Here is a 20,724-nt window from a genome sequence, read left to right as displayed (position 1 = left end):
GAGCAAAAATAGCCAGGAAACTCCTGAAATAAAAAATAGTGAGGGTAGACTAGTTTCCTTTAGGTATTAAACATATTTATAAAGCTCTATAACTAAAATGGCATGTCTGTTGGTGGAAGACTAAAAGATACATGGAACAGAACAGAAAACCCATAAATGGACCCTATTAGATATGCAAATTTAATGTATAATCGAAGGGCTTCTTGAATAACTGAATAAAATAGACTTTTTGATAAGCATTATTGAAATAAGTGGATACCTATATGGAAAAAATACAAAACTATATCCATTCCCTATCCCCATATACAAGGATACATTCCAAGTGAATCAGAGATATCAATATTAAAAACAATATTAAAAATATGAAACTGTACAAGTACTAGAATAAAACAGTAGCTTTATTCTCTCTAACCTGGAAGTGGGAAAAACTTGTCTAATCATGACTCAAAATGTAGAAGAATAAATGACAAGATTGATGAGTTGACTATTTACAAGTTTTAAAAAGCCAAAATATTCTATATGCAAAAAATACAATGAACAAAAGAAAACAAGGCAAATGGCAAATTGGGGAAAATATTTTCTGTTTATATCTCAGAGAAATGGTTAATATCTCTATATTAAGAGCTTCTAAAACAGAGAAGGAAAAGAATAAAAAGAAAAATGGGCAATCAGTGTGAAACAAGAGTTAACAGAAGTGCAAATGGCCCGTAACCACAGGAGAACATGCTCAACCTTGTGAAAGTAGCACACATAAAAAGTGACGTTACACAGAGTCACTGTTTCTCACGAATCAGTGTGATACAAATTCAAAAGTTTGACAATACCCTGATGAGGCTCAGGGGAGGGGGAAGAGGCACCATCATTCATTGCTACTAGAAATGCAATGATACAACCCCTAATTAATTCAATCCAAACACATCAATGGGTGCTAGAATTAGTGGGAGAAGTTCGATGAGGAACGAGATATACTCCTCACAAAATATATATATATCACAAAGAAAAAAAAAAGAGAATAACTTGATCCTGGAGAAATCTGGCAGTAAGTGGTTACAGTTAAGATCACCAGTAATGGGACAATTCAAAATTGTGTACCACTGGATAGGATGCAATGAAAAGAACACAGCCTCCACTCTGCTATTCCTACGTATAATACAAGCCTGAATCTAGTTAAAAAGAAACCTCAGATGGACTCAAACTCGGAACATATTGCACATGACATCAGACTGCAGCCTCCAAAAATGACAAGGTCATGAAAGTCAAGAACTACTCCAGATTGAAGAAGATGAAAGAGACATGATACCTAAATGCAACATATGATCGAAATTGGATTCTGTTGCTACAGAAGACATTGTGGGGAAAACAGGAGAAATCATAGATTAGGCATTGACACATCACTGCCGATGTCCTGGTTTTAGTGGCCATATTGTGGTTACCTGGTGAGTGTCCATACTCCAGCATTTGGGGGCGATGGGGCTCATGCTAGCAGCTCACCCTCAAATAGTTTTTTATGTTTTTATACAATTCGAAATTATTTGTACATTTGAAATATTTCAAAATGAAAATTATCTTTAGCATTTAAAAATGTTTCTAATTCTTAGGCCAGTCATGGCGGCTCACACCTTGGGAGGCGAGGAGGGTGGATCACCTGAGGTCAGGAATTCGAGACCAGACTGGCTGACATCGTGAGACCCCATCTCTACTAAAAATACAAAAAAAAAAAAAAGCGCCAGGTGTGGTGGTGGGCATCTGTAATCCCAGCTACTCCAGAGGCTGAGGCAGGAGAATCACTTGAACCCGGGAGGCGCAGGTTGCAGTGAACTGAGATTGCACCACTGTACTCCAGCCTTGGCAACAGAGCAACATTCCATCTAAAAAAAAAAAAAATAGGTTTCTAATTCTTTTTCATTTAAAACACAAACTGATACAGTCCTTAATGGAAGACAATAATAGTAATAACTGGTTAACCTGTATATTCCCTTCTGATTCACCAACTGTGGTTTTAGGAGTTTGTTCCAGAAATGAACTTTCAAACAAATGAAAAGACACAGGTACAAGACTATTCACTGCAACACCATTTGTTATAGCAAAAGACTAGACTCTACCAAAATGCCCATCATTAAGAGTCAGACTGAATAGACCATGGTATGTCCACACAATGGGGTATTACTACATGTCATAACAAAGAAAGAGGAAGAGTTCGAGAACTAGAGCTGTGGGGGAAAAGAAGGCATGGAAACAGAAATCGGGCTTCTCTGAATACATTTGCTTATAGAATTGGCTTTGAAAGAATGTAAATATATTTTATCTTCTACTCATAGCACTAAATTAATCTTTTTTTTTTTTTTTTTTTTTTTTTTTTTTTTTTTTTTTTTTTTTTTTTTTTTTTTTTTTTTTTTCTTTAGCAGAGACAGGGTTTTACCATGTTAGTCAGGCTGGTCTTGAACTCCTGACCTCAAGCAATCCACCTGCCTTAGCCTCCCAAAGTTCTGGGATTATAGGCGTGAGCCACCATGCCTGGCCAGCACTAAATTAATATTTTAAAAACCTTGGAAAAGAAATTCTAAAAAATTGTAAGCAAAGTTAAGCAAAGGGACAGAACTGTGTACTGAGCTGGTGGCATAACAATAAGGAAAGTATTTCAAGTAACTTTGAAAGATGAAAATTTGACTGTGCATCCTAGTGGGATGTACTCAAAGGACAAAAAAAAAGGTCTTCAACTGTTTTCAGCTGTCAGAGTGTTGGTGGGAGTGGCATGGCAGATTTGTGTCTTTAAGACTGTCATATGTAACCAGGCATGGTGGCTCATGCTATAATTCTAGCACTTTGGGAGGCCGAGGTGGGAGGATCACAAGGTCAGGAGTTTGAGACCTGCCTGGACAATATAATGAAACCTCGTCTCTACTAAAAATGCAAAAATTAGCTAGGCATGGTGGTTCATGCCTACAGTCCCAGCTACTCAGGAGGCTGAGGTGGGACTATAAGAATCGCTTGAACCCGGGAGGTAGTGGTTGCAGTGAGCCAAGATTGAACCACTACACTCCAGCCTGGGCAACAAAGCAAGACTCAGTCTCAAATATATATATATTTATTTATATAATTGTATATGTAAATATATATAAATATATATATTAAAATTATAGTCTCAAATATAAATATATATATATATATGTATATATAAAATCATTGTATGAGTGTTGTGGGGCTACAGCAACTGAGTGATTATGTTGATGTCTTTGGGAACTGAGATTTTCACCCCAGTCAAAACTTTAAATCTGAATTGGGACTATAGTGATTTTACCTTTTAAAAAAAGAGGATTTCTTGTATAAAAAGGCCTAGAAATAAGACTTCACTAGTGTCATTGAGCTTCCTAGTACTAGAAAAATAAGCCTCTTGGATAAATACATGATTGCAGGTCAGATGCAGGTAATGTGTAAAATGAGGTTGGAACATCTCGTCATTCCAAAAAGCAAAGAGGCTACACTATTAACTATCAACGTGGGCTTGTCAAAAAGACTCTTAGGGCTACTTGAAGAGGCTCCTGCTAGATAAAGATGGGAAAATCTACAAATCAATAATAATAATAATAACTGTAATGGGCTGAAATGCTTCAAGTATGTTTCAGTCCATAACTATTAAAGACTGAATTTGTATGAACCTTCCAAATCAAAAATCTCCTTTAAGGTTTTTAGTGGGAAACTTGAGCTTGATTGGTGAACATAACATTTTCTACACCTGGTTTTATTCTTCAAGGCTGTTAATGATAACCTCTTCAAATATTTGAAAGCCGCAATTGGCAAGAAAGCCTTTGTCCAAATAGGAGGTCACAATTGCCAGGAGATTATTTACTGCTTTTTCTTAAGTTTAGAGAAACTTTGTTCTTGCCATTAACTAGAATTCAGATAAAGTCTCTTTAAATTATCCTATAAGTGTAGAGTGTTTCTTTAGGTTAACAGCTCTTCCTTTTATTTCTTTGACAAAAGTAATAAATGGTTTTGTGATAATGTGAATGGATTTAGAATCTGATCAAATGTTTTTACTACCACGTATTTCAAAATAATGGGCATTTCTGTAGACCTACATGGATCCCACTCTACCAGTCTTAATTATTTTTCTTTAGGGCTTAAACACTGACTTCTTTAGAATTATAAAATTGATTATATCTCACAGTTTTTAACTCCATAATATAGTTGAAATTTTGCTTTGACTCCATACATTTTACACATTCATGTTAGTATATGCCATGGTCTGACTATTAGTGTACCTTCAGAATTTATGTTAAAATGGTAGCCCTCAAGTGATAGTGTTAGGAGATAGGGCCTTTGAGGGGGATGATTAGATTATGAGGGCTGGTTGGGATTAGTGCCCTTATGAAAGAGACCTCTGAGAGCTAGCTAGTCCCTTCTGTCATATGAGATTACAGTTAGAAGGCACCATCTATAAGAACATAGGCCCTCACCAGCCACAAAATCTGCCTCGATCTTGGACATCCTGGCTTGCAGAACTGTGACAAATAAATGTTTATTGTTTATAAGCTACACAGTCTATGATATTTTTGTTATAGCAGCCTGAGCTGAGGTGGTATAATTGCACAGCCTTGCAGCTATCTATTCCATTCACTCACATGCTCAAAAATGTCATTTAAGAGGCCATTTTTGATACCAGTAACCTCTGCTGTAACCAATCTTCAAAGTGTAACCCCTTCACCAAAAATATTAGCAACAATGATGATAATAATGATGCTTTGTTCACAGATTCTTGCAAAACTCTTTGTTTGGACAGCCAATGCATGTCAATTTGAAATTGCAATAGGAAATTTAAAAGTTTCCCCTTTTGAGTAGTATTGTTTGAAGATGCATGGATGACATGTCAGATGACCAGAGACAAACTTAATCTAGAAGATCATTAAATTGCACACTGAGAGGACTGATGTTAGTAACAACACTTGATGGGCAGCATGAGTCTGACTCTCTCAAAAGAAATTCTTGGGCTAGGCATGGTGGCTCATTACCTGTAATCCCAACACTTTGGGAGGATGAGGTGGGAGGATTGCCTGAAGCCAGGGGCTTGAGACCAGCCTGGGCCACATAGCAAGACCCATCTTTGCAAAAAATACAAAAAATTAGCTGAGTATGATGATTCACCCATAATTGCAGCTACTCGGGAGGCTGAGTTGGGAGGATTGCCTGAGCCTGGAAGGTTGAGGCTGCAGTGGACCATGACTGAACCATTGCATCCCAGCCTAGGCAAAGAGCAAGACAAATGAACGGACGGACGAATGAAAGAAAGAAAGAAAGAGAAAGAAAGAAAATAAACAACTTCTTTTGTTAAAAGTAGTACTCTGATTCCATATTTTTCACAAAGCAAAAAGCAATTGGGACCATAGCGTCTTGGATTTCATTCTGATAACATCACTTAATGAGGAATACAGCTCTATAGGCCTAGAGACCTTCTCTGTGAATACAACAGTAGATTTCTTGATTCCCAGGCTTTTCAGATTGAATTTTGCTATAAAGTGTTTATACCTTTCTATTGGCATTGGTATCCAAAACTTTTAATTTTTTTGTCTATTATGTATTCCAAAGTATTTATGTAAGCTTTGACCCTTTCATCCCCAGCAGCTTGTCTGGTATGCGGTAGATACTGCACTGCTGCCACCCAGGTCAGTTCTTCAAGGTGACACAGGTATCCTACAGCTGGCACATGGGCTGCCAGGCTTGCAGCTGTGACCTCTGGGAACTGCCTGACCAAGTTGACACCCCTCCCATGGATCATCCTGTGGCTAATGGCTGGCTTCCATGGCCATAAGAAAGCCCAATCCCCTTGTGTCAGTTGAGGACAACTTAAGACACTGCTATTCCAGAGCTCCCCATAGGATCCACTGAGGCCTCAACTACTGCTGGAGTGTGGGGCAGCTTCTCCTTCTGCCCATCCCTGGCCTCCCCACTTCCTCGCAGATATCTGTATTGAGCCCCAGTGAAACTCAGACTCTGAACTCTTCATGCCCAGAGTCTATGACCAGGGCAAATAATCAAAGACAGCTAGTATTTTTTGTCCTATAAATAAATGTTCGAAGCATCTATTTTGAGGGATTCAGACTCATGGTATACACCAGGTGCCATTACTAACATCAGCACTTATCAATCTGCAGTAGAAGCTTGTTTGATTTAATAATCTTCTACACTGGGTTGTCTCTGGGTCATTTGGCCTGTCACCCACACGTCTTCTAATGGTATTCTTCGAAAGTGGTACCTCTGTTCTTTCCTGTGCTTCACTGGTCTCAAACATGTTACTGACAGTTTCTAATGCAGCCTGGCAAAACGAGGGATTCTGCAATTGCAGAAGGAATTTTGGCTTTGGCTGTTAAATGCAGGACATTGTAACTGGTTTCTTGTATTCAGTCTGACACAGTTGTGGCCCGCTCATAAATACTCCTGCTTCTTATTGTGTGACTCCAGACAATTTTTCCAGTTCTCATCTTTTTCTGTGTGAGATCAATGCTTAGGGAAGGGTGCCAGCATAATTTGCCTGACGTCATTGCATCTTGTGATTCCTTTTTCATTAACTACAACGCTGAGGCAGAAGAAGACAGGATTATTGGAAAATGCAAATCTGAATTTGAGATCATTTTCATTATATTTCCTGAGTAGAAACTTTTTTTACTACTCTGCTTGGCACATTTGATGACTTTTCTTTAATTAAAAAATGTCTCTTATTTACAATGAGAAAATATGTCTCTACACATATATAATAGTATTAAAAATATCCACAAAAATAATTTTACCAAATATGTACGTATTTAAATATAAAAGTAATAAAATGGCCTCAATGGCTTCGAAAATTAAGTTTTCAAAAAGTTTTGATTGCATAAATCCTCAAGAATGTTTCAAAATAAATCAAGTAAAAAAATTAAAAAAACAAAGCCTGCATTAAGCAAAATAGGCAATAATGACATTCCTTTTTTTGACTGGACAATTAAAGTTCTGAAAAATTCATGAATATAAATGTCAATGATGTCATCTCTGATCCAAAATATTTTGAAAAGTCAATTATTTGAAGCTGTAAAACCCTGCAGTCCTCTTTACTGAGTTGATTTAATTATGCAACTTACTGTAACATTTTTAAAAAGTTAGTTATAAAAACAGTATTTCGAGATTCCATCAAAAATCAGATCTTGCCGAATTTACATCATCACTAGCCAGGAAAGAAGTATCTGGGTGAGAAGAAAATTTTACAAATCATTTTTATTTTAATAAGGAACACCTAATGCCAGATAATAATTATAAACATAATCATACATTTTATTTAGTCATATAGGTAAAAATACTAGCCAACTAATTGAATAAAAAATGCCCTCACATGCTGAGCCTGTTACTGAACTAAACTGGGTTCTTCTGCCCCTGCACAACAGGAAGACACTGAAGTGCTAGGTTTTTGCAGCAAGCAAGTTTTACTGCAAGTCAGCTGGTGAGGAGAAGGAGGAAAGACTCAAATCTGTCTCCACAGGCTGGGGGCTGTGCCCGGCTTCATACATATAGGGTAATGAGGCATGATCTAATTGGATGTTGCAATGGGGTAATGCCAGAGCTTGATCTGATTAGATCCTGGCTCCAGCTTTGCAGTGTCCATTTCTTAACTCAGTCCCTGCTCCTCTGCCTGAGCACTTAGTTTCCTCCCGTGGTTGCATGCTTGGTTCATCTGGGTGTGCCCAGGGTATGTGGCCTTCAGCCTGGGGGTCCATACAGCTCACAACTTCCTTACACACAAGTCGAGCCACATTGTGACACAGCATCGTTGTCTAGGGTAATACCAAAGGTTCGTTGTCTCACGCCAAGAAAATCAAGGATGTGGACACACAAGGAGTAAGGTTAAGAGTGCAAGTTAAATAGGCGAAAGAGAGAAGAGCTCTCTCCTGCAGAGGGGTCCCGAGCAGGTTTTTCCAGTTCGAGGCAAAATGCAAAGGGCATTACAGATGAGCTGGAGGACACAATGTCTGATTTACATAGGGCACGAAAGATTGGTCAGAGCAGGTGTGCAATTTGCATAAGGCACGAAAAACTGGTTAGGACTAGATGTGCCATTTGCATAGCATGGGAAAATGTGGCCACCCTCACCCTAATCTTTTATTGTGCAGATGGGTTCTCTGCCTGGCTGGCACCATGTTGCCTGTGTTTTTACTGTACATGTAGTGACAAAGAAAAGGGAAGACAGGGTCTCCGTGTTGAACACACCTAAACCCTCAGGTAGCCCTTTTCTACTGGCACAGCTGCCAACATTCACCTGTGCAAACTTCTAGCTTGCTTATCTATGTCTGCAGCTCGATTTTTCAGGCTGATCTTTATTAGAAAAGAAATGATTTGGGAGCTGCTTTTTGTTAAAAGGGAAGCCTTGCCAAGGACTCTTTTACCCTCACTATCTGCCTAAATAATTTATTTCTAGCTCCTGTATATCAGTTGGCCCTGTGCCTGGTACAGACAAATTCGCATATGAGAAACAACCTGCAACTGAAATAAAACAGCTTGATAATGAGGGGTCCATGAGGGCGTCAGGAAAGTGCCACGTGGCTCAGCCACCCTGTGCCTCTCTGCAGCAGATCCTCCAAAGAGAGTTACTGGGTTTAGAAAGATTACAGGAACCACATGCATAGTTTTGTTTTACTTTTTTTTTTTTTTTTGCTTTGGTTGCCTATGCTTATAGAGTATTACTCAAGAAATCTTTGCCCAATCCAATTTCTGGGAGAGTTTCTTTTTTTTTTTTTTGGAGTAGTTTCAGATTCACAGAACAATTGAGTAGAAAGTTCAAAGAGTTTTGATATACTCTTTGTCCAACGTGTACACAGCCTGTTCCTCTATTGGCATGCCCCACTAGAGCAGTACCTTTCTTATGATCAGTGAACCTACCTTGACACATCATTACCCAAAATCCATAGCTTACATTAGAGTTCACGCTTGGCACTGTGCATTCTGTGGGCTTTGAGAAGCGTATAGTGACATGTATTCATCGTTAGAGCCTACAGAAGACTTTCCTTGCCTGAGAAATCCCCGTGCTCTTCCTGCTCATCCCTCCTGACTGCCAGCCCCTGGCAGTCACTGGTCTTTTTGCTGTCTCCATAGTTTGACCTTTTCCAAAATGCCATATATAGTTGGAATCACGCAACACGTGGCTTTTCCAGAGTGACTTCTTTCACTGAGCAATGTGCAATGTGTGTGTGTAGTGAAAACACAGCATATGTATAGTGAAAATAGCATGAAATATAATTTCAACAGTTGCAAATTTTTGAATGGCTGTAAACCATGGTTTATGGCTCTGAAAACTAACAGACATCAGTGTCTTGGGCCCTTTGTAACCCAACCGAGGTACAGTGAGAGACTACTGCACGTCCCGCCTCCGTCTTCCCCACCCACTCCCAGAAATTCCCTCTCCAAGTAGGAGAAACTGCTACTGTCTGATCCAGGTTGCACACATTTCCATGACAAATAAAACCCCTAGTGCCTGAAACTGCTTTTCCGGTTTCTCCTTTCACCTGTGATTATTCTCTGAGTGTCGGGGGCTTCAGGACAGAACACCTTGTCATTGGCTGTGAGCATTAAGACCTTGTTGAATGGGTTTAGGCTGTGAGCCTGCTCAGGTGTGTGCCTTCGTGGGGGGAATTATCCAGTGAAAAGATATTTTTATGCTCTATGAAAACCAGAAAGGAGCATAACACCTGTCACGTCACCAGGCTGCCTCCAGGCCTGGTATTGAAGGCACAGCAAGAGCCTAATGCTAATCATCCAGGGAGGAAGTGTCCCTGGAGGCTTAGTCTGAGCAGCAGGAGGCCACCCTGAATGGCCAAAACCCCTTTTGCCTTCACTTTTCGGTGGCATAGTGGGACTAAGCCCTTGTCTTTGGCTTAAGAAGGGGTAGAGTTATGTAACCCTCATAATTAAGACTATCCCAGCCATAACCACTCTTTTATTTTCAACACTGTCAAGAAGGATTTGCTGGCTGTAACTCTTTCTCGCTTGAGGGCATTTTTAATTCCATTGTCAACAAATTTCTGAGTCACTTCTGATGGCAATAATTAGGACAAAGAAAAGCCGAGGGCCTGGGAATAAAAGCAGGCTTGGAGATTTTTTTTTTTTTTAAATGCAATTGACTATTTAATGCAAAACATATGACACTGTATGATGGCACATTCAGTGGTTTAGATGTAATATTTAACATGACTAGCATAGGAGGGGAAAGGTTAATGGATCTATAAGATGATAAGGTTTTATATTCCAGCTAAAATGATATAAAATTGATTCTAGGTAATGATGTAAAAATTAAGTATATATTCTATAATCCCTAGAGCGTCCACTAAAAACAATAAAGGATATTGAGAGAGAGGAAACTGAGGCCTTAGAATGTCCCTTGTACTGTGACTGGGAAAGGAGAATGTGTGCCCACAGGTCAGGCTCTGAATCTGACACCAGGAGCTCAGGTAGAGTGGGTGTCACAGGAACAGGTAGAGTGGGTGTCACAGTCAGGGGTTCAGGTAGAGTGGGTGTCATGGGACAGGTAGAGTGGGTGTCACAGCCAGGGACTAGGTAGAGTGGGTATCATGGGGACAGGTAGAGAGGGTGTCACAGCCAGGGACTAGGTAGAGTGGGTGTCATGGGGACAGGTAGAGAGGGTGTCACAGCCAGGGACTAGGTAGAGTGGGTGTCATGGGGACAGGTAGAGTGGGTGTCATGCGGATAGGTAGAGTGGATGTCACAGCCAGGGGCTCAGGTAGAGTGGGTGTCACAGTCAGGGGCTCAGGTAGAGAGGGTGTCACAGCCAGGGACTAGGTAGAGTGGATGTCACAGCCAGGGACTAGGGAGAGTGGGTGCCATGGGGACAGGTAGAGTGGGTGTCAAAGCCAGGGACTAGGTAAAGTGGGTGTCATGAGGACAGGTAGGACGGGTGTCACAGCCAGAAGCGCAGGTAGAGCGAATGTCACAAGCAGGGGCTCAGGTAGAGTGGGTGCCACAGCCAGAAGCCCAGGTAGAGTAAGTGTAAGAGCTGGTGGTTTTAGGTAGCCCACATAATGAGAAGGGAGGGGAAATGCCTTATTACACGGGCCAGCTCAGTTAGGAATTTGTTTCTATGTAACCATGGTGCGCCTGAGAGGCACTGCCTCCAGGACGCAGGACCAGAACTTGATGTGAGGATTGTGCTGCTGCCAAGCAGAGATAGAGATGTCCTCTTGAATCTTCAGAAAACAACTACTTATTTAAATTATGCAAATATTTTTTATTGCATATGATCTGCGTAGCCTTATTTTAGAGAATTTAACGACGTTTGATATTTGGTATTCTGGCATTCCAGAGTCAGTAATTGGGCTTCATGAAACCCTGGAGCTAAACCTAATGGAGAACGAGATGCCTTCCTCAACCCCAGAGGTTGTGGGTTCTAAGGGAAAATGTCACAACAATTGTTGGTCTTTTCCCAATAGCTCCTGGTGTTTATTCTTTCCTTTCCCTTTTCTTCCTTTTTCTCCTTCCTCTCTTTTGTTTTCTTTTTTTTTCTTTTAGCAGAGATTGTTCTGGTCATCTATTGCTGCCTAACTGACTACCCCAAAACTTGGAGGTTAAAAGCAACACCTGTGATATGTCATGATTTTGTGGGTCAGGAGTTGGAGTAGGGCTTGGATATGTGACCGTTTGTGCCACTCATTCAGTTGGGAAGATGTCTTGTGCACACGTTGGCACCGTGGCTAGGAAGGCAGGAAGACAGGCTCCCTACACTGTCCACTGGGGCAGCTGCCCCTGGCCTCACCAGCCTGCAGTCTCAGGATCCTCACCCTCCTACAGCTGCTCCAACGAGAAGTTGCTAGTTTATTAGGACCTGGGTCATCCTCTATTGGCCAAGCAGTCTCAGAGCCTACATTGAAGGGTTTCAGACATAGACACCACCTCTTCGTGGGAAAAGTATCAAAGAATGTGCAGCATTTTGCTTTGTCTTATTTTTTTTAGAGACAAGGCCCCATTCTGTTAACTGGAGTGCAGTCGCAGGATCATAGCTCACTATAACCTCAAACTCCTGGGCTCAAACCATCCTGCCACCTCAGCCTCCCAAGTGGCTAGGACTACAGGTGCACGCCGCCATGCCTGGCTAATTTTTTATGTTTTGTAGAGACAGGGTCTCACTCTGTTGCCCAGGGTGGTCTCAAACTCTTCACCTCAAGCTATCCTCCCACCTCGGCCTCCCAAATTGTTGGGATTACTGATGTCAGTCACCATGCCCTGCCTGGAGCATGTTTTAAAAGTGAGATTTATTGTGGTATCATAATTTACATATAGTAAAATTCACTGTTTCTGGTGTACAGTTACATATACATTTTGACAAACATCACTAGCCCATGTTCACTATCATGATGGAGATATGACTATTTCTATCACCTCCTCCAAACACCTTTGTGCTTATATAATCACCTCTCTACCCTGCCCCAGCTTTTGGCAAGCACTGCTGTTTTCTCCTGTCATCACTTTGCCTGTTTCAGAACATCATATAAGTGGAGCGTGCAGTGTGCAGTCTGTGGAACCTGGCTTTTTTCCCTTGGTTTCATGCATTTGAGATTTGCCTATGTGTTCATATGTACATGTATTTTGTTCCCTTCTGCCACTGAGTAGCATCCCGTTCCATGGTGCACCACAGTTTTGTTTCCCATCCATTTGTTTAAAAACTTAGAGTGTTTGCAATTTGGGGTAATTATTAAAGCTGCTATGAATATCACATATAGATTTTATTTATGTATGTATGTATGTATTTATTTAGAGACAGGGTCTCACTCTGTTGCCCAGGTTGGAGTGCAGTGGTGCAATCACAGCTCACTACAGCCTCAACCTCTCGAGCTCTCGTGATCCCCCTTACCTCAGCCTCCCAACTAGCTGGGACTACAAGTGTGCACCATCACGCCCAGCTAATTTTTAAATTATTTTTTGGGGGAGATGGGGTCTTGCTGTGTTACCCAGACTGGTCTCAACCTCCTGGGCTCTTGCAATCCTCCCACCTCGGCCTCCCAAAATACTGGGATTATAAGTGTGAGCCACTATGCCCTGCTTCATATAGATTTTTATGTAAACGTTTACATCTCCTGTGCACAGTCACCCAGGGGCAGGATTGCCAGGTCACATGGCTCACTCATGTTTAACTACGTAAGAAAGGACCAAAGAGTCCCATCACGTGGCCGTGTCATGGGCACCTCCCTCTCATGCCACGAGGACCTCAGGCCTTCCGCATCTTCACCGACACTGGTTGTTATTGCAGTTGCTTTGTGTAGTTTGAGTTCTTCTAATAAGGGTCCAGGGCATCCATCATGGTAAATTTCCCTGGTGACCAGTGATAGGAAGGTGAGGTTCTCTTCACTTGCAGATTTCCTATCATTCTATTGGCTTTGGCGAAGTAACTGTTTGTTCTTTTTGCTCACATCTTTGGTTGTCTTATAGTTGAATTTTGAAAATTCTTTATATTTTCTGAAAAATGGGCTTTTATTCTTTTATTTTTTTAAGAGACAGAGTCTTATTTGGCTGCTCACTGCAGACTCACACTCCTGGGCTCAAGGGGTCCTCCTGCCTCAGCCTCCCAAGTAGCAGGGTCTACAGGCATGCACTACCACACCCTAATTTTCTTTGTGGTAATTCTTTTTTTTTTTTTTTTTGAGACAGAGTCTTGCTCTGTCACCCAGGCTGGAGTGCAGTTGCATGATCTCGGCTCACTGCAACCTTCACCCCCCAGGTTCAAGTAATTCTCCTGCCTCAGCCTCCTGGGTAGCTGGGATTACAAGTGCCCACCACCATGCCCAGCTAATTTTTGTATTTTTAGTAGAGATGGGGTTTCACCATGTTGTCCAGTCGAACTCCTGACGTCGGGTGATCCACCCGCCTCAGCCTCCTAAAATGCTGAGATTACAGGCGTGAGCCACAGCACCCGGCCTTTTGTAGTTCTTTGTAGCAGTGGGGTTTCACTATGTTGCCCAAGCTTGTCTCAAACTCCTGGCCTCAAGCAATCCTCCTGCCTCAACCTCCCAAAGTTCTGGCATTATAGCCATAAGCCATGAGCCACAGCACCCAACCTGGGTATAAGTTCTTCATTGGATATCTGTCTTGCACATGTTGTCTCCCAGTCTGTGGCCTAGAAAATTCCTATTTATACCTAATTTTCTTAACAGATGTCTGTCACAAAGTCAGCTTTATTCATTTTTTTTTTCCTTTTATGGATTATGTCCTTGGTATTGTATCTGAGAAATTTTTGCCTAACCCAATGTCACAACTATTTTTTCCTAGAAGTATTATAATTATAGGTTTACATTTAAGCCTTTGATCCATTTTGAGTTAGGTTTTATAAATGGTATGAGGTATAGATCCAGATTTTGTCTTACTTTGTGAATGAATGTCTAATATTTCCAGTACCATTTGTTGAAATTACTATCTTTTCTTTGTGTTTTTATTGAAAGGCAGTGATACATGTGTGAGTAATTTCTTGCCCGTATTCTCTGTCACTGATCAATGTGTTCACCCCTCTCCAGTAACACCCTGTTTTAATTTCTATTGATTTATAGTTAGTCTTGAAATCAGACAGTAAAGGTTGTCCTTTTTTTTTTAAACTTGCTTTGGCTATTCTAGTTACCTTGCTTTTCCATATCAATTTTAGAATCACCTTTTCAATGTCTAAGAAACATCTAGCTGAGATTTTTTTTTTTTTTTTTTTTGGATACAGGGTCTTGCTCTGTCACCCAGGCTGAAGTGCAGTGTAGCTGTGATTTTGATTGGGATTGGAGTCACTGTATTGATCAGTTTGGGGAGAATTGACCTCTCTACTGTGTTTTCTTCCAATCCATTAGTGTCATATGATTCTATATTGATTAGGTATTTGGTTTCCTTCATTTGTGTTTTGTAGTTTTCAGTGTACAGATATTGCACATAGTTTGTTAAACTTATATCTATTTTGTGTTTTTATTGTCTAAATAAGATGTTAGCTTTAGGTGTTTTATAGGTGCCCTTTTTAAAGTTTAAATTTGTTTCTAAATTCCTGCTTTGCTGAGAGGTTTTTTCTTTTTTAAAATATCACAATTGGTTATTAAATTTTGCCAAATGCTTTTCCTAAATCCATTAAGATGTTCATATGTTTTTCTTCTTTATTCTGTTGATGTGAGGAATTATTTTGTTATTCACATCTTGAGCCAGCCTTGCTTATATAAGATACACCTCACTTGAACAGGCTAGATTATGACTGTTACATATTGTTGAATTTTATTTTCCAATATTTTGTTGAGGATTTTTTGAACTTGTGTTCATGAGGGATATTGATCTATAGTTTTCCTTCAGTGGCTGTTTCTGATTTTGGAGTCAGGGTAATGCTTTAGAATTGGTTTAATTTAGTCCTCAAATGCTGGGTGGAAATCACCCATGAAATACATGTAGTCCTCGTCTTTGTTCCTCCGGATTCTGCATGTCTGTAGCTCCCAAAGATTCTGCCCTCTCTTATAGCTCACATTCACCCTTCAGCTGTTCACTGAGGATTTGGGGTGAATTTCCATTGTCTCCTCCTCCCGCGCCCTGTGACGGGTGAGTGGGACCCATCCTGACTCCTTGGAGAGGCCCATCTTTCCTTGTATTTCTGTACACTTGGCTGGTGTGCAACTGAAGCTCTCTTGTGGGCTCAGGAAAAGTTATTGTTTTGTACTTCATTCAGTCTTCTTCTTAGGTGGATGTGATGTTCTTTGCAAAGCTCAGCATCCCAGGCACAGGAAGCCCTGTGTCCATTTTTAACCCACACATTTTACTGGATGGCAAGTAGGGCAGTTTCCTGGTGTCTTAGAGAGGGGGCTGAGGGGCATCACAGCAGTGGATGGGGATAGAGGGCCATCCTGCACACCTGGGAAGAGAAGACTTGAGGGGCTTGGTGAAGTTTATGTTTGTCTCATCTCTGCCTGAGATGGGCTTTTGGGGAAGGGAACCCAGAAAAATGTAGTGATTTTTACCAGGACCACATGGGATCACATGTGTTCTGGGCCAAGAAGACAATTGTTTTTGTTTCTCTACCTGGATCCACTGGATCCCTTAGGCTTCTGTGCCTCACTTTTAGAACAAGCACCCGAAGAGCGAGGACATTCCTTCTACCCAGTAGAAGGCTTGATGGTGCAGCGGAGGCCAGGCCCCTCTCTGCAGGCCCCTGGGGTTCCCATCCTGAAGAAGGTAGCCCTGCCCACTGTCCTCTCCGGAAGGCCTGCAGTTCCCTATTGCCTTATGTATAAGTGATCAGCCACGCTGCTCAGTGTGATAGGCAATCCCAGCAAGACCCGTGCACTGCCGGCACCCCGCTTCCCCCCACCCCACATCCAGTTGTGCTCTCCATGCACCCATCCTCGCCAGGCTCCTTGGCAGCACTTTGCCTTTGCCCATGGCTCCCCCAGTTGAGAGCATCCTTCTCAAGACCCTACCCCTGACAGGCCACCCTTCCTCCCAAACACAGTCCAGATGAGGCCCTCCAGCCCTCCCAGGCCAAAGGCAGGCACCTACCCTTTGCGAGTTTACTGCTCTGCAGAGCATCTCACTCTTACAGTTACATGAGCATGTCCCCTGGAAAGGACACCCCTTGAAGGCAGTCGTTTGGCAGGTATATAATTGGATTCAATAGCTGTTCTATAAAAGAGAGAAACAAACCATGGAAAATCCAAAAATGGTTGTCCCCATTGACAGACAAAGAGAAATTTAGTCTCCAAATGGATAAATAACAGTGTATGTGGAAGGAGGGTGATGATTTTGTTTGCTTGGTTTTTTTTTTTTTTCCATGTAATGAACAATTTAGCTGGAAACATAGTGGTATATATTGAGGGAGGATCTCTAGATGAAAGCTTGCATTGATCTCAAATATCAGATCATTGAAAAAGAAAGTCAAGCTTTGCTTGCTGTCCATCTTGGAGCTACAGGAAAGGCTCATCTGTGGAATGAGAGGATGCTCTTATCCACTTTTCTGCCTATGCCTTAAAGAATTCTGCAAGAGAAAATGAAAAATAGCCCCATTCTCTTTCTTTGTAATGCCATGGTAAGCCTCCCAAAAATATTCATCACACTTCCTTGGTCTCAGTGCAGTAACTGCCTGTGAGTGTGAGTAGCAGCTAAAGGTTTCCTTTCTGTCTCTCCTCTCCATGCTGCTGCCTGCCATTTGTTCTGCTGTCATCAATGACGCTATGCCACAGTGCCCACCGCGCCCCCACAGAACGTGCAGACGGAAGCCGTGAACTCCACTACCATTCAGTTCCTGTGGAATCCTCCACCTCAGCAGTTCATCAATGGGATCAACCAGGGATACAAGGTATGTGGCCTGGGTTCAGGGCCTGTGGGCAGCTGTCGTCTGGATCCACTGTGCAGCGCAGCTGGAGGCAGCCCCTCCTGTGCATCAAGAGCTGGCTGTGTCAAGATACAGAGCATCTTGACCTTGGCGAGATCACCATTTATCCAAACTCTTGGCATCAGCTCTACAGGTTCAGAAACTCAAATTCTTAGTTATCAAGTGTATGGTTCATACATAAGTGAGCAATTTCTTATGAGAAAGGCCATTCATTTTTTAAATGGCCAGTCAGAGTCCTGTCTCAGTGATTAGAATCAACATTTACACACATCACTTCTTCCCAGAAGCAGGCCCTCTCAGGAGAACACAGGCCCCCAGCAAAGGGATATTTCCATCAAGAGAAGATATTTTCTTCTCCTCCCTTGCTACTTCAGGGAGAGCTCTGTCTAAAGAACTGAGACCGGTTGTTTCCAGCTACCCACCCAGACTGAATTAGACACATAGACACATTTCCATCATCCGACTTCTTATGTCTTAATTACCAGAGTACGTTAACTTCATTGATGTGCCAGGATACACCTTCCAAAAGCACAGCTGATCTTCCCTTTCAGATCAACTTCTCCTGACTGGATTTCGGAGCCCACCTTGATTTAGCTGCAATACATCCACTAATCTTTAATAGCCAGTAAACCAGGGAAGCTCTTTACCTGAAGGGATTCCATCTCATTTGCTTTCATACCTGGTTATTTCACATTCAGAGGGTGTGCTTCCTCAGGCACACGGTTCATTTTTCCCCCCATTTTGATTCAACTTGCTGAAACACTTATTCGTCTGACAGAAAGGCAGGAGTAGCTGGAAATTTGCCCTGCCTTTTGTTTCCCCTCAGAAGTATTCAGAGCCACAAGCTTTTTTGAAAGAAAATTATATTGCTCACCCAGATGCTTTTGCCTTCTTGCCTCTCCTGTCAAGTCTCATCGGTGAGGCTGCGGTGCTCATGTGATGACTTCGTTGTCAGTTTGATCTGTGTAAATACCCTTGGCATCCCACAGCCTGTCAACTTTCAGATCCAATTAATCCTAGAAATGTTTGACGTCAAAGGAATTAAAACACACACACATACGTAATGCTGCCAAAACATTAAAACAGCTTTCCTTAGGATGCGTATATATACTTTATTTCTTTAAGATTGTAACAGTTTTCTAAAATCCTTTTCACGAAACTAGTATGATATAAATTATAAATAATTAAGATTATTCCTGTTGAATTATTCATGCCTTTTTTGAGACAGAGTAGGTGCTTTCTAGAAAAATGTTTGTGTTTGTTTCATTGTTGCACTGTTTCAGCTGAATTAACAGATGGTTTCATCTTTATTCTTAACTGTTAAAATGTTATATATAGTATATATGTATATATAATATATATGTGTATATAATACATATGTATGGCCGGGCGTGGTGGCTCACACCAGTAATTCCAGCACTTTGTGAGGCCAAGGCAGGCAGATCATGAGTTCAGGAGATCGAGACCATCCTGGCTAACATGGTGAAACCCCACCTCTACTAAAAATAGAAAAAATTAGCCAGGTGTGGTGGCACATAACTGTAGTTTCAGCTACTCAGGAGGCTGAGGCAAGAGAATCGCTTGAACCCGGGAGGCAGAGGTTGCAATGAGCTGAGAATGCGCCACTGCACTCCAGACTGGGTGACACGGTGAGACTCCGTCTCAAAAATATGTATATATATATATATATATATATATATATATATGTCTATATACAGATATATAGACATATCTAGCATATATGTGTATATATAATGTATACATATGTATTATATATGTGTATATATATATAGTATATATTATATATTTTTTTAACCTTCTTAAGTGAAGAGAGGGTGAAGATTTGAAGGCGTGCCCATTATTCCAATATGAGTTAAGTAGCTATTTTATTTATATATACAAGTATAAAATACATGTGAATATATATGTTTGTATACAAAAACCTATAAACTATACTTTTATCTCAACTTTTTTGAAGTATGATTATAAGACGTAGGATTTGTGGCCTTTCTTAATTATGACTTTATGTTTGACAAGACATACTCGTTGCAAAATAAAATTCTGCTACTGAAGTGTATGTGGAGAAATGCCACGGAAAAAGGGATGTCTTTTTCACCCTATTCCGTCTCAGCTTCTAGCATGGCCAGCAGATGCCCCTGAGGCTGTCACTGTCGTCACCATTGCCCCAGATTTCCACGGAGTCCACCACGGGCACATAACAAACCTGAAGAAGTTCACTGCCTATTTCACTTCAGTTCTGTGCTTCACCACCCCTGGGGACGGGCCTCCAAGCACACCTCAGCTCATCTGGACTCATGAAGACAGTGAGTATTCCTTTCTGCGTGTCTCGTAAGTCAGTTGTCAAAGAGGTGTGCACTGCTGTGACTTCCAGAATCAGGCAAGGGCAGGGGTGGGTCACAAGGAAGCCCTGTATTCTTAGAGTGCTTGCAGTCAGCTCACCCAAGGAGATCGGTCATCAGAAAGTACTGGTAATGCCTGGCAGAGGATGTCTCTGGCCTTTCAATCTTTTTTACCATTGGATCCTTTCCCTCCATCCACATATGTGTTCAGGTCTTCCTCACTCAAAATTGGCAGCTCCTGACGGTGCTGCCCCTGGAGCTGCTGCGATAGCCCCCAACTTCCTTTCAGTCTAACCATTGCTTTGACCTTGAACCCCTTATGTTCTCCTTGACCCTTGGCAGCCTAGCTTTCTCCTCGCCACTCTCCTGGAACGATCTCACCATTGACTCAAGTCTGTGTCAAATGAGTGACACGGGAGGAATAGAACATGGCTTTTTTGACTTGGGGACAGAGGTGGAGAGTCTAGTTCCAGACGTGCAGCCACACCGTTGGTCTTGCTGAACTTGCTCTTCACCTAAACCTCAATTTCTAATTCCCTCACCTCCTTCCGTGATCCTCCTGATGCCTCCCAGCCCATTCTTCCCTGACCCTTGCTGTTAGGATCCTTTTCCCCCACGCCCTTCTAAGCTCCATGAGTTTGCATGATCTCCATCTGGTCAGTTTGAACCCATGCCTTCTCTGCTTGCAGGCTAGCTGACACATCTGGAAAACATTAGCTAATGAAGTTACCCTGAGAAAATAACCACAGATGCACACAAAGATTTATATACAAGGCAGCTTGTTACAGTTATTTGTAGTCAGAAAAAATGTGAAAAGCATTCAAATGTTCCAGATGGGGAGGATCGGAAAAAAGCATAGAATGGCAATATAAGAAATATTTTGTAGTTGTTGAAAAAACAAAACTTTGAAGATCAAAAATTGTGAGTGAAAATGGCCATGATAGTACATTGTGAAATAATAGTATACAAAACTGAGATCCAAATTTTATCAAAAGACACCAAATGAAA

At 41.5% G+C, this 20,724-nt stretch overlaps 1 protein-coding gene across 1 annotated transcript in view; it reads left to right on the top strand.

Moving 5' to 3' along the window:
• SDK1 (sidekick cell adhesion molecule 1) overlaps nt 1-20,724 on the top strand; it is a 982,297-nt gene that overhangs the window by 754,799 nt on the left and 206,774 nt on the right. Inside the window, exons 18-19 of the mRNA XM_017533779.2 lie at nt 17,205-17,320; nt 19,488-19,680. Of these exons, the coding sequence (XP_017389268.1) occupies nt 17,205-17,320; nt 19,488-19,680 (309 nt within the window). The remainder of the gene's footprint in view (nt 1-17,204; nt 17,321-19,487; nt 19,681-20,724) is intronic.

Source organism: Cebus imitator, unplaced genomic scaffold (genome assembly GCF_001604975.1).
Source record: "Cebus imitator isolate Cc_AM_T3 unplaced genomic scaffold, Cebus_imitator-1.0 Scaffold82, whole genome shotgun sequence".
NCBI lineage: Eukaryota > Metazoa > Chordata > Mammalia > Primates > Cebidae > Cebus > Cebus imitator.
This window is presented reverse-complemented; position numbering and strand designations above follow the sequence as displayed.